Source organism: Theropithecus gelada, chromosome 18 (genome assembly GCF_003255815.1).
Source record: "Theropithecus gelada isolate Dixy chromosome 18, Tgel_1.0, whole genome shotgun sequence".
NCBI classification, from domain to species: Eukaryota; Metazoa; Chordata; class Mammalia; order Primates; family Cercopithecidae; genus Theropithecus; species Theropithecus gelada.
The window spans coordinates 10,716,502-10,731,658 of record NC_037686.1 but is presented as its reverse complement, the minus strand read 5'-3'; the positions used below and the strand labels follow the sequence as shown (position 1 = coordinate 10,731,658).

Here is a 15,157-nt window from a genome sequence, read left to right as displayed (position 1 = left end):
AAGCAGGGGAAATGCCAGGCTTATAAAACCATCAGATCGCATGAGACTCGCTCATTATCATGAGAACAGCACAGGAGATACCACCCTCATGATTCAATTACCTCCACCTGGTCCCACCCTTGACCTATGGGGATTATGGGGTTTACAATTCAAAGTGAGATTTGGATAAGGACACAGAGCCAAACCATATCAGCATCTTCAACAAAGAATAATACATTTTTAGACAAGTGAAAAGACAAAGGAAAAGGACCTTGAGACTCACAAGGCAGGAAAATTGAAAGGCAAATAAATGGGAAACTAATGGTAAAGGCAGAATGGTTAAATCTAGCTAATTTTAAAAAATGCAGTACCTCATATAGTTATCATTTTTATGGCAAAAGGATAAAAATGTACAATGTTATCTGTCAATTTAAAAAAAGAAAATGGTAAAAATAACCAGCTAGTTAGTAAAGTTTATCATAGAGATTCCTCTGTGCTGTCTCTGGGCTAAGGGTCTACAGTCTGGTGATTAACATTTGTCCTTCCTTGTAGAGAGGGAAGGGACACCCTTGTCAATTTTTTTCTTGCTTTTAGGCAAATGGGTGGTGGGGGGACAGAGAGATTTTCTTATATCTACTTCTTCTCAATTGCCTTTAGTTCAAAATAATCCTCACACCAAAGTGGCACATTTTGGGGTGCATATTCTGCTACTCTTTGTTGGAATAAAGAAAAAAATAATAATTAGTCCTACCTCCAATAATTTATTAAGGGAGGAAAAAGGGAAGAAAGAAAGAAGGGAGGAACGGAGCAAGGGAGGGAGGGAGGGAGGGAAGAAGGGGGGAGAGGAGGGAGGAGAGGGAAATGAAGAGAGAGGTACAGATATAGATATCAATGATATAGATACAAATTTGTTCTACGTGTTCTAAAAGAAGCATGCAAAATGCTCACTTCGATAATAATTACCTGTGACTATAAAATAGGAGGTTTCACAGAGGTTACAGAGGTGAAAAATAATTTAGAAACGCTTTGGTACTTTTGCATATTTTCCATAAGCCTAAAACTAGTCCAAAATAAGGGATTTTTTTTAAGTGGGTCATGAAATTAGAGGTGTTGCCAGGAAGACTGTAATTTTTTTTTAAATGAGCAAATATGGAATACCTGCTAGGTTATTAGGTCCTATGCTAATCACGTTCAGTTATTTCATTTCACCCTCAAAATAATTCTATAAGGCCCAAAGATTAGCCTTCTTATTCCTTAGAAAAAGGAAGTTCAAGATAATATAGTTTAATTGCTGAAAGTCACTCAGAAGCTAAATACATCAAGACTCAACGTGTAGATCTAGCTGATCTTAAAGTCTAGCTAGTTTTTTCCTGGCAGAGAAAGTACCATGAGCAAAAGCAGAGGCCTCAATCAGGTAACAGCATATAGTCCAGTCTGATTAACATTCAGGGTACATGTGGACAGTGTTGGGAGAAGTAATTTAAAAGCAGGTGGGGAACCATGTTTTTCTTTAATGATATTGACTAAAAACAGTTTTAATACTGCAACCACTCTGTTTGCCTAACCCATCATCCAAAAGTTTCCCATTGTCAGCTACCTGACAACCAGGCCAACACTTCATCTCACAAAATAAATTAGTTTTCCTGATGCTCTCCACTACTAGGTATCAATGTGTTTGTATATGGCTCCAGGGACTTGGATGGATACTGAAAAATCTAAGAGGTCCCAGTCAAGTTCACAGAAGTCCCAGGAGGTCTAGGTTAACCCCCTAGGAATATTTAGGGGGGAAAAGCTGGTTGTGAAGTTATCATGGTAGTTCTGACTTACTTTCAACCTGGTGCAGACTGGTCAATAGAGCTGTGAATTTAATCAAGACCCCGTCTGGAGTTGAGTTGGCCCATATATCCAAACACTGGTATCAGATCACCATAAATTATCTGCACTTGTACTTGCGTTACTTATTCCCTTTTCTAACTACCCATACAGCCTCAAATCCAGTTGAATATTTTGCAGAAGAGCTTCCTTAAAATGTGAGCTTAAAATGGCTCATCTGATTGAGCTGTTAAAATACAATGGCATGGTAAAAATGCTTATGGCTTATGTCAAAGGGTTATGTCAGATTCTGAGTGATTCTGAGTTGACTGAGGCTGTCAGTTCAACCAATGTCACTAAAATCTCTAACAAAAAATACTATGTTAATAACACAAGAATGATGATGTGGTATATTGAGAAAGGTATGTTTGGGTGAGTACATATGAACCATTCTACATTTGCCCCAGGCCATACAATGAACCTCTCATTAGTAGTTGATGGACCTACTATTAAGATCTGAAGTTCATTAGCAAACATGATACAACAAAAAGTCCCTTAATTTAGGAACCAGAATAGAATTCAAGTCTTGGTTATTAACCTTATGAGTAGCCTCTATGAACCTATTCCCTCATTATACCTATACCTTCGTAAGATTGTTTGGAAGATAAAGTGAAACAATTGAAGCAAAAGAACTCTAGTAACCACAGAACAGTGCCAACAGTGCTGTGGTGCTTACCAAGGTGTGGTACGCCAATGGTGCAAGACATGAATCAAATGAGGTAAATCGGACAGCATCTTCAGGGAAGGGAAGGTCCTCTGAAGTGATTATAATCCTCTCAATCATATCAGGAGAAAAGCCAGCATCTGCCTGAAGCCGAATACATAAAAATGCTCAAAAGATATGTGTCTCTTGGGTAGTAAGTCTGAGACGGTAAGATTTGGGAGCCAATGATTCTCTTGTGAGAATGAGTTTGCATCATAGTATTTAGAGGACTAGAACAGGACAAGGTAAAGAGAGCCTCCTGCAAGGACAGAGCAAAGGCAGAACTAAAGCTATACCCAGATCTAGATCCAGACCTATATCCCCAGTGTCCTGAACTAGGCTGAAGGCCACCGGCCCATGGTGATGTTGGCCTCCCTCAAAGGTTGGCATTCAAGAGAAGAAACCTATCCCATTGGTGCCTTTCAGACCATCTGCAGAAATAGGCCTTCTTTACTTGGTCTGTGCCTTATCAACTGGAAAATTCCCTGGGTGGCACATAAAGATCAACTTCCTAACACCTGCAGCAAAGCGTAACACATCTATTTTGAACCAAATTTATGTGGCATGGGCCCGAAGTCTCTGAACATGGAAGAAACATCATCACTAAAAGGCGACCTATTTAGCACCTGTGGAATTCAACAAAGAACAATGTAGAGTAGCCACACAGCTTAGTCAGCATGGCAGGAGGCAATCAAAACACGAAGCCCAAAGCCACATGTGGCCCTTGTTTTAATTTGTTTCTCAGGCAGGACCACAATGGGAGAGGAGATTTCACAGCTACCTCATGTATGAAATTAGGTGCAGGTTACGAACAAGAAACAGAGTAAGAAAAAAAGGATGTTTAGACAGAAAATCTGTATGGGCAGTTTAATATGCTCGGGCAAAGGGATGGAACTAACATTTAATTTCCAGTGTGTTCCCTGAATGAGAGTCCAGACTGTGATAAGAACTTTTTGACCTGAAATTTAAAAAAAAAAAAAAAAAGTGTCACATTTTTGGAGTGCTTAAAATATTCCAAGCACTATTACAAGTGCCTTGCATGTATTAACTCATTTAATCCTCATAACTCTATGAGGTAGTATTATTATCGCCTATATGCATGAATGGACGCCAAGGCCTAAAGATTTAATTAACTTGCTCAAAGTCAAAAGTCAGTTGGGTTCAAACCTACACAAGTTGGCTTTAGATTACACTGACTGTGCCGCACTGAACTTACTGATTTAGGTACAAAAAAGACCCTGTGTCTACAGCGGCCAAGAGAAAAGAAAAACTGGGTCAAACTTTGACAAGAGGACACAAATAAAGGCTGAGGAAGAAAGGAGGACAAATGATAAAAAGGATCAAGTTTTTTAAAGAGAATCTGTTTCCAAGAGTAGTTGTGCTTTTGTGTGTTTTGTGTTGTGATTTTACTCTACTGGATCTCATGTAGAAGGGTGAAAGAGTGTCAGAGAAAGGCCAAGAATTCCAAAGATATGACGTTATGAGGCACAATTCCCCCAGTTTCTTGAGTGGTATTAGCAGTTAAGCACGTAAAGGCAAAAGAGCTCGATGGGGAAAGCTAGAGTGTAATCCTATCACTTGAGAGATCCTTAGTCATTTGCTCAGTTTTCCATGTTTTTACATAAAATACAGCATGGCCTATGGAGTCAGGAAACTGCATCCTAGTTTCAAAACTTGTTGTGTGTTTACAGACAAAATAGTCCCCTGGGCTTCAGCTTTCTCAACTATTAAATGAAGGTTGTATCTATCTCTCAGGGTTATGCAAGGATTAAATGCAGTAAGTAAAAAGCATAGCACAGAGTAACATATACTACTCAACAAATGTTAGCTGCACCCCTTTGCCTAAGCATTATTACCGAGAGTCCTAAAAGACTTTAAGCCTATGAAAAGAATGTGATAGAAAAAAAAAACCCACAAAATTCTTACAAGTTATAAAAATAATATAGGAAGCTCTGAATGAAAATGCTCTAAAATATGTAAGTCCAACAGGTCAGCTGGCTAAAGCAACTGTAGTAATGAAGTCAAAGTTTGATGTTCATACTCCTTCATTTTTGTTCTCATCAAGGTGTGTTATTGTTAAAATTTGCAGACTCATCCTTTGTTTAAAAAGGAGTCCAATAATTAAACTGGTGTTAAAACAAGGTCCAAAGGTTTTACAGCTTTGGAGCAGAGCTAAAACTATAGCTCTTGCAACGTGAATAACAGACTATTGAATTAAGACTCTCTCTTTTTCCTTCAGTACCAATATTTATGACGCAAAAATGAAAGTCCAAAAACTTGGTGAGGATAAAATGTTCCCACAAAGTATATAAAATCTATAAATACTAAAAGAAGCTGGAAAGAATTCAAATGAGATCGTGAGAAGTTTGCTTCACGTTTAATACCTTTTTCCTTCTAAATAACAAGTTAGAATAGCTCCATAAACACAAAATTAAGCCTCTGATACTACACTCACACGCTCAAAGGATGAACAAACTTCAAAAATAACATATTTTTCTTTGACAAAATCAGTAAAATTGGCAAGCTTGTCAAAGAATCATTTCAGTCTAACATTTTAGTGGATAAATATTTGTCGACAATCTGTAAATAGTATAAATGCTTTTCTCAAAATGCTAAGTGAAAGAAGTCAGGCACAATAGATGACACATTGCAGGATGATTCCATTTATATGAAATTCTCAAACAGCAGAACTAATGATAGAAAGCAAACCACTGTTTGCCGGGGTCAAGGATAGGAGCAGGGGATTGACTGCAAAAGAAAAAATGAGACGTTTTCAGGGTGAAGAAAGTGTTCTGTATCACGATCACTGTGGCAGACACACTATTGTATATATTGTTTTCAAAATTCACTGAATTCGACGCTGAAAATTGGAGAATTTTGTGAAAATTATACCTCAATTTTTTAAAATACGCATGAATCAATATGCATTTCAAAGAATAATTTCAGTCAAAATATTTTACTTGGTAGACAATTATTAATTTGTAGAAAATCTATAAATAATATTTTTTTCACAATCACAATGTTTACTTGCCGCCATGTTTATTATAAGGAATAGCTTTTCATTTTCTTCTAGAAAAGCAAAACCAAGAAGTGCTTAGAAAGTGACCTTGAATACAATTGAAAACCCTACAAAAATGCTGTATAAACTCAGAATACTAATGCAGTACTTGGCAGGTCTTTGATTATTTTTTCCAGGACGTAATAGTATACCGAGGTTGCAAATTCAGGTCATACAAGGGCCAAGTGGATGACATAAGTGAGCAGTACGGCGGCAGTGGTACTGTGGCAAAGTGGAGAGCACGAGGCTCCTTCCAAGTGAGCCACCACCACTAGGTCCTGCAGACTGATGCCAGGAAAGAACAGAGGCCTCGGTGTAGCCAGAGTCTCTGATGTTTAAAAAAGAGGCAGAAATCTGAACTTTAATGTGAAATATCCCCATTTTTTAGAATAATGGTTCTAAATGTTTTTTACAACACTACATGGGCCACACAAACACATTCATAGATAGGATTATGACCTCTGGTCCACGGTGTATGTTTTCTGAACTTTTTCAATAGCATGGTCTTGCCATCTTTGTAGCTGCTTACCACTTAATTTGTATAGTCTAGAATAACATAGAATGTTAGTGCATCTCAAGTAAAATTCATCTCAAAATTGCATGAAGGCTAGTCACTTCTGGTCCCTTACTGAAAAAAACAAGTCCTGTTTATATTCTAAGAATATGGGTTAGTAACAAAATTTTAAAAGTGAGTTAGAATGAAGGGAAAAGTGGTGAGGAAACAATGAAGAAACCACTACTTTAATCAAGATCATAGTCAGCTTCCAGACTCCAGAGCAATAAAATAATCCACATGCTGAAATTTGAGAACTTCATTGCCCCAACTAGTCCAACCTGGCTGTAAATTTCGAGCAAACAATTCCAAATATTCCCCATCTGGCTTGATGTAGTCTTTTAAAACCTCTGTTTAAAAAAGAGAAAAAACACAAAAATTATTATTGAGGAAGGAATCCATTTCCTTTTAGCAGTTAAGAGTAGAAAGGGAGAAATGTTTCATTTTGTTCTTAAAAGCAAATTAATTTCAAGGATTTCATCACAGGCTTTACTATTTATAGTTAGCCATTTAAAATAAGTACCCTTGAGAATGGGAAAAATATCATCCGAACTTCCATAGTCCTAGTTTACTGGTTTTCATTTGTCGATGAGAAATGAGGACCTTAATACCTACATAGGTGACTTTTCAGTTTTCCAATACTGCTGATATATCTCCTGAGTACTAACTTTATTTATTTTTTTAATTTTTATTTTTTTGAGACAGAGTCTCACACTGTCACCCAGGCTGGAGTGCAATGGTGCAATCTCAGCTCACTGCAACCTCCACCTCCCCAGTTCAAGCAATTCTCCTATCTCAGCCTCCCAAGTAGCTGAGATTACAGGCACACGTCGCCACTCTTGGCTAATTTTTTGTATTTTAGTAGAGATGGGGTTTCACCGTGTTCCCCAGGCTGGTCTCGAACTCCTGAGCTCAGGCAATCCACTCACCTCGGCCTCCTAAAGTGCTAGGATTACAGGCGGGAGCCACCGCACCCAGCCAATTTATTTTTAACAAATATAATCCATACATGAAAAAGAGCTCTACAAAAATTCAAAAACAACCCATTTTTAAAAAATAAGATAAAATAAAACTCTCTCTGCAATATAAATTTCAACAAAATAATAATAAATGAAGAGCTGTATATAAACAGAAATACTGAGAACAAATAACTAACATTTAAATAACTAGCCCCCTCAGCAATAAGTTGGTAGCACTAAGAACATTTCTTCATTTTCAAATTATAGATCCTTCTTTACGTAAAATTTCATCATGGCATTTCCACAGTTAAGTATTCCTTGTATTATTCAATGTATTAATAACTACTGAACATTGTATTTTCTTGGGGAAAGAGCTGTAGGCTAAAGAGCTGTTGTCTACACTAAAAGAGAGAAAAGAAGGACACAGAAACTTTTGAAAAGCACATGTTCACTCAATTGGATGACAAATACTTAAATCAATGTAATCTTGATCATGCTGCTGGTTAGCTATGCTAACCACCTAATACGAATTTGGTATAAAATTCAGATAAGAAAAATCGCTAGAAAAGGTAAAATATGGTTCATAATTGCTATGTAAGATTGAGCTTGGAAGAAATCTATCAAATTTCCTTTAGGAATGATAAGGGTTCTTTAGGAATACTAAAGATAGGTAAGGTTTAAAAGAGAATATATTATTTTAGGTTTCATCATGTTCTTTAGTTGCTCCCCACAGCAAAACACTTGTTCATCTGTCAGAAAGTACTGGTCCTGTTTAGCAAAAATCAAAGTAGTAGTAAAAGGTTCACTGTCTATAATTCAAGTGAACTCAAATTTGGGCTTTCATGGGTTCTAGGAGATGCTGGCATGAAGGCTTCTAACCCTTTCATAAGTACATAAATTAAATGCTACTAACCTTGAAAGAGAAAGATTTCCCTAGAGTCTTAGAGGACAATAACCCTACATCACTTTTCCATTTTCTTCCCATGAATTTAATGCCTTACCAGCCTCAATTCCCTTTTAATGTGCTCTAAGGTTACAATGAAGAAAGGTTTTGTTTGTTTTTGTTTCATTTGTTCAGATTTTTGGTACGAAGAGGTTAGCAACACTATTTTAAAAATGTAAACTGGAGTCAGCCAGTCAAAAATGTTTCCTTTTTTGAGCACCCACTATAATCAGTTTTATAAAACTTAACAAAAGAAGGCCGGGCGTAGTGGCTCAAGCCTGTAATCCCAGCACTTTGGGAGGCCGAGACGGGCGGATCACGAGGTCAGGAGATCGAGACCATCCTGGCTAACACAGTGAAACCCCGTCTCTACTAAAAAATACAAAAAACTAGCTGGGTGAGGTGGCGGGCGCCTGTAGTCCCAGCTACTTGGGAGGCTGAGGCAGGAGAATGGCGTGAACCCGGGAGGCGGAGCTTGCAGTGAGCTGAGATCCGGCCACTGTACTCCAGCCTGGGCGACAGAGCGAGACTCCATCTCAAAAAAAAAAAAAAAAAACTTAACAAAAGAAGCAGAATATCCATGTTTTATGAGCGTTTACAATCTAATAGAAAATGATGGTCAGGTACTTGGATGGAGTAGAAACATATATACAACCTAAACCCATTTACTACCATCCTATTTTCTCAATGTAATAAATTTTTGCATGGTTCTTCTCCTTTCTAGTTAAACCAGAATATTGTGTTTTTATAATGTTAACTACAATTATTTTATTTCAAAATAAGGTAGAAGAAATAAAGGCAAATTAATGAAAATGTATTATTCCGGTTTTTAAATATTAATTTAAAAATAAATGTGAGGCCGGGCGCGGTGGCTCAAGCCTGTAATCCCAGCACTTTGGGAGGCCGAGACGGGCGGATCACGAGGTCAGGAGATCGAGACCATCCTGGCTAACACGGTGAAACCCCGTCTCTACTAAAAAATACAAAAATCTAGCCGGGCGAGGTGGCGGGCGCCTGTAGTCCCAGCTACTCGGGAGGCTGAGGCAGGAGAATGGCATGAACCTGGGAGGCGGAGCTTGCAGTGAGCCGAGATTGCACCACTGCCCTCCAGCCTGGGCGACAGAGCGAGACTCCGTCTCAAAAAAAATAAATAAATAAATAAATAAATAAATAAATGTGAATGTATAAATTTAAACATGAGTATGACACATAAACTTCGACAATTACATAACATCTGGAGTTAGTAAAACACAATTTAACCAATGGAGGGGATGCAATCCGTGCACAGCTAGTCATTTCCTTTTTGTTCTGAAAGCATGGGGCAGGAGTAAGAGAGAAGTGGCCCAAACATCAGTGCATATAATCCCGTCAACTAAACTTCACTCTTCAGATGGAAACTGTTAGTATGTAAAGCAGTAAAAAGAAGTGGAAATTCCTCTAAGGTAAAACATGAAAGCTAAAATTTTGATTTAAATACTTCATTTCATGATTTTCCTACCTTAAATCTTCAAACAATATCACTTTATAATGTTAGGTTGTAAACCATAGCTATTGATAGCTTATCTTTCAATCTATCGGACAAAATTTCAAAACTTATGCAAATGTATCATTTTGAAATGCCATATGCTACCAATGTGGTCTCCTACATTTTGCAGCAGAAATAACCAATTAAACTTTAGAAAAAAAAATCGGGTGTTTCTAGATACCAAAGAGAAAACATTTCATTTTATGAATTTGCATAAAACAGTTTAAGAACATTTAAATGTAAAAGTTGTAAGCATTATATACAGAATATATAACATCCCAAACTTCTAGAGTTATGATTTCAGGGTAAAATATACTGCAGAAATCTGAGAGATGCTTTCTGAAATATATAGAAAGGTGAACTATACTAAATATACATACAGTAACATGAACTCAAAAATAAAATATTACAATATTTCCTATCACTACTTAACCAAAACATAAGATTTTATATATATGGAGTTATTCAGATGTTTCCTCCAGAATCTAACTTCTGTTTTTAAATGTTTTCAATCCTAAAAATGTGTTTGTGCTGCTCTCTACAGGGAATGAGGAAGAACTGCATCTCAAAGATATAAGCTGTTATGCTTTATAGGGCAAGACTCATTTTTATTCACTATTTTAAAACCTGTCTCCCGAGGCTCATCTTTAAATATAACTTTATTTTATTTTAAAGGAATTGATACATAGTTTACTATCATTTCAGAATGAGAAGTTTACGGTCTTAGCTTTTGAATTTTTAAAAGAAAAAAATAAGGCTTGAGATAAACACTAACTTAAGCTTTGTTACCAAATGATAAATAAAATTCAAATGAGAGGAATACATATACATATATAATCAGGTATTACTAGTACCAAGTGTAATTTTTTTTCACAAGGAACAATGCAATCTCACTTTCCATTTGAGTTATATATTAAAGCATTAAAAGTCTATGACAGTCCAAAGTGTTAGGCAATCGATTATTCACTGAGGTTCCTTCTTAGTCAAAGAACAGATTATCAGGTAGACATCTGTATATGTCTCAAATGAAGTAATACTATAAACACCCTTCTAGAGGCTGGGCGCAGTGGCTCATGCCTGTAATCCCAGCACTTTGGGAGGCTGAGGCAGGTGAATCACTTGAGGTCAGAAGTTCGAGACCAGCGTGGCGAACATGGCGAAACCTCGTCTCTACTAAAAATACAAAAATCAGCCAGGCATAGTGGCACATGTCTGCAGGCCCAGCCACTCAGGAGGCTGAGGCAGAAGAATCACTTGAACACAGGAGGCAGAGGCTGCAGTGACCCAAGATCAGGCCACTGTTTGTGACAGAGTGAGACTCTGTCTCAAAAAAAAAAACATTAAAAGAAGACCCTACTGCATAAGCCATTTAAGATAACAGAAATCCTAAGTGCTAGCAACAAAAATTCTCTGGGAATTTGTGTTCACTTTCTACACATCCCAGTTCATGAACTGCCTCATATTCTGCAAGGTAACATAAGCTCCCTGTAGCTTTCCTGAGTGGCAACTTATAGGAGTTTTGTAGTTGTTGTTGTTGGTAGAAATTACCAAACTAACAAAATATGTATTCCTGAAGAAATTCTTTGTGTTTTTTTTGTTTCTTTCTTTCTTTCTTTTTTTTATTTTTATTTTTATTATACTTTAAGTTCTAGGGTACATGTGCACAATGTGCAGGTTTGTTACATATGTATACATGTGCCATGTTGGTGTGCTGCACCCATTAACTCATCATTTACATTAGGTATATCTCCTAATGCTACCCCTCCTCCCTCCCCCGACCCCACAACAGGCCCCGGTGTGTGATGTTCCCCTTCCTGTGTCCGAGTGTTCTCACTGTTCAATTCCCACCTATGAGTGAGAAGATGTGGTGTTTGGTTTCCTGTCCTTGTGATAGTTTGCTGAGAATAATGGTTTCCAGCTTCATTCATGTCCCTACAAAGGACATGAACTCACCCTTTTTTATGGCTGCATAGTATCCCATGGTATATATGTGACACATTTTCTTAATCCAGTCTGTCATTGATGGACATTTGGGTTGGTTCCAAGTCTTTGCTATTGTGAATAGTGCTGCAATAAACAAATGTGTGCATGTGTCTTTATAACAGCATGATTTATAATCCTTTGGGTATATGCCCAGTAATGGGATGCCTGGGTCAAATGGTATTTCTAGTTCTAGATCCTTGAGGAATCGCCACACTGTCTTCCACAATGGTTGAACTAGTTTAGAGTCCCACCAACAGTTTGAAAGTGTTCCTGTGTCTCCACATCCTCTCCAGCACCTGTTGTTTCCTGACTTTTTAACGATCGCCATTCTAACTGATGTGAGATGGTATCTCATTGTGGTTTTGATTTGCATTTCTTAGTGATGATGAGCATTTTTTCATGTGTCTGTTGGCTGCATAAATGTCTTCTTTTGAGAAGTATCTGTTCACATAAACTTTGAATATTAAATTCAGTATCTCTCAAGGACTTTACATTTTGATGTTTTTAAACTCTGACTTGAAAAATTTAGCATTCATTGAGCTTCTACCACATGCTACAGAACTTTCAATATAACTAATTCTCACAACTCTAGAAGACTAAATATCACTGTTCCCTCTTTAAATGAGGACTTTGATATAGAAAAATATCTGAGTGACTTGCCCAACTCCCAGAGCCAGGATTCAAACTCATGTTAGTCCATTTCTAAAGCCAAATTCCCCATTATTCCCTGCTGCTTAGTTTCATTGAATGATAAACATTATACTAAAGTATTAAGACTAGGCCGGGCGCGGTGGCTCAAGCCTGTAATCCCAGCACTTTGGGAGGCCGAGACGGGCGGATCACGAGGTCAGGAGATCGAGACCATCCTGGCTAACACGGTGAAACCCCGTCTCTACTAAAAAATACAAAAAACTAGCCGGGCGAGGTGGCAGGCACCTGTAGTCCCAGCTACTCAGGAGGCTGAGGCAGGAGAATGGCGTGAACCCGGGAGGCGGAGCTTGCAGTGAGCCGAGATCCGGCCACTGCACTCCAGCCTGGGCGACAGAGCGAGACTCCGTCTCAAAAAAAAAAAAAAAAGTATTAAGACTAGTGAGAATTTGCTGGCTGCAGCAATTAGCTGTCAATGTTCCAGAAAAGCAACACTACCTTTTAAAAAAAACGTAAAAGTGAGAGCCGCTAACCAAATATCAAGGGACTTCTATCTCTCTGACTACTATTCTGAGTTCCTGGTTTTAGGACAAGCAAGAGATAGAGCCCCGGTAGTAAAATAAAGGGTCTATCTGAACTACATTCTCAGATGCCCATCAGCATTCATTGTGTCAGCCCAGTGATGGGAAGCAACTGATAGCAAGGGGAATCTGAAAAATGGTATAACTGGAAAAGCTGAGTAACACAAAACTAATCTATTCTCTATTTTATAGAGATAGAGAAATAGTTTTAGAATATTCATTAACCCACATCTGACTTAATTTCCGAATCTGTAGGCCATTTAAATACTAAATGTATTCTTTTTTTCAAATTTGACAAAAGTGGTAACAATTCTATTTTATAAAAACATACCAGCAAGCGGTGGCTTATGTGAGTGAAGAGTACAGGGCACGCTGACAATTAATTTGTGGTCTGGAATGGGGAGCACGTTTACATCTGCATTCCTAATTAAACAGAACAAGAAAGTAAACTATATTTTTAAAAACAATTTTTTATATATAAGTCACAGCTGCATTGATTTTTGTTCTCTTTCTGTATCTGATTTTAAAACAAATTTTACAATCAATGAAAGAAATTAACAATTTAAGTATTGAGACATTCCTATCATTTCATTTTCCATAATAATGACAAGTACACACTAGATAAAATATAAAGTTTCCTGTGCCATACCACCCATTCTTTTCTACACTGGGCCATTTTCAGATTTTCAAAAACATAAAAATTTCAAAAAGTCAATGATTACTAAGATAATCATTTAAAGCATAAAAATTAATACATGTATACAATTTTGAAAAATCGCCTTTCCTACCTCAATGGTAGAGCAGTTTTTTCTTGAACTCTCCCCAGTATAAGACCTTCATAAGGCTTTTTGTGTGGAGAATCTAATGGGAACACGAACTCTCCTGAATTGGTGATCTGATAGGAAGGAGCCAACAAAAGAGGGTTATTTTTTCCCATCACTATAGAGCTTCCACACACACACCAAAGAAATTAAACCTCCAGGCTAGTGCTGTTCAGTACAAATATTATGTGAGCCACATTTATCATTTTAAATTTTCTAACAGGAACACCTAAAGAAGTAAAAAAAATGCAATGAAATCAATTTTAATTACATATTTAATTCAATCTAACATACCTGATATACTATCATTTCAATATGTAATCAATTTAGAAAACTTATTGAGATATGTTACATTCTTTCTTTTGTACTATGCCTGAAATCCAAAGTATAGTTTATACTTAACAGTACATTTCAGTTTGGATTAGCCACATTTCAAGTGCTGAAGTGTCACACGTGTTAGTGGCTATCATATTAGACATTGCTTCTATAAGAGATTTTTTAAAATATCATATAAATATTTCAAATATAACTTCATTATCATCTTGCACGTAAAACAATCTCTACTCTTAACTGAAATTGATTCCTAGAAACCATGACATCAGTAATTTATTAGTTCATGCAAATGAACTAATAAATGAATTACTAATGAATGAACTAATAAATGAATTAGCAATATGACTAAGTAGATCATAATACACACTTCCCTTTAGTTATAGGAAATAGTATCATTAAACATTGTCAAAGCCAAAATTAATAAGGATAGAAACTGGGTGGCTGATAGACAATACCTAGTCCAGAGACTGGCCCTGGGCATTATAAATTCAGAAATTCAATTTCATCATTTCACCCTGGGATGATCATACTCTCAAAGATTCATTTAAGCTAATCAAACTCAAAAATAATTTAAAATATCAATTCATTAATTTACCATGGGAATATATATTTTCACTGTCAGAACACTGCTATCTGTGAAACCCTTTATCCTATAGCAATGTACCTAAACAACCAAATCAGTAATCAAAAGTCTTTTATCTCCTCTAGGGCCAATCAGACACAGCATCTCCTACAAAAAGTGCCGTATAAATACTGGCACGTTGGGTAGCCTTTATATTCAATGCACATTACTCCTCCTATCATAACAATATGTATAATTACCTAATAAATGCTTCATATAACATAATAGATGATATTTATGTTTTGAATTATACCATCTCTTAGAACTGATTACTACTACAGATTAATAATCTTACTTTTATGTATTAACATTTTACTGGGTTTGATTTCAAAAGATGACCTCCTCCTGACTGTGGTCCCAGTTTCTGACTATAAAAGAACTATCATAATAGGCAAGATGGAATGGGGTAGTATACTCCTATCATGGTCCTATACCAAATTAACCAACACTAAGACCAAAGTACAGCATGAAAACAAAGATACAACTGTAAGTCTTTGTCAAGTCCCATAACATAGGTATAAATAAACAATATATACTTGTCCCTGCTTATCCACAGTTTCACTTTCCAGGGTTTCAG

The 15,157-nt window shown here is 36.9% G+C and overlaps 1 protein-coding gene across 2 annotated transcripts in view; it reads right to left on the bottom strand.

Annotated features, from left to right (window-relative positions):
* Positions 1-4,904: 4,904 nt before the first annotated feature.
* The window catches only part of METTL4 (methyltransferase like 4), a 33,163-nt gene continuing 22,910 nt past the window's right edge, over positions 4,905-15,157 (bottom strand). The window contains exons 7-9 of one of the 2 annotated variants that reach the window (XM_025365432.1): positions 13,593-13,699; positions 13,136-13,227; positions 4,905-6,515 (exon numbers count right to left, since the gene is read on the bottom strand). In XM_025365432.1, coding sequence (XP_025221217.1) covers positions 6,370-6,515; positions 13,136-13,227; positions 13,593-13,699 — 345 coding nt within the window. In that variant the 3' untranslated portion in view covers positions 4,905-6,369. The remainder of the gene's footprint in view (positions 6,516-13,135; positions 13,228-13,592; positions 13,700-15,157) is intronic. The other variant, XM_025365433.1, reaches the window with a different exon arrangement.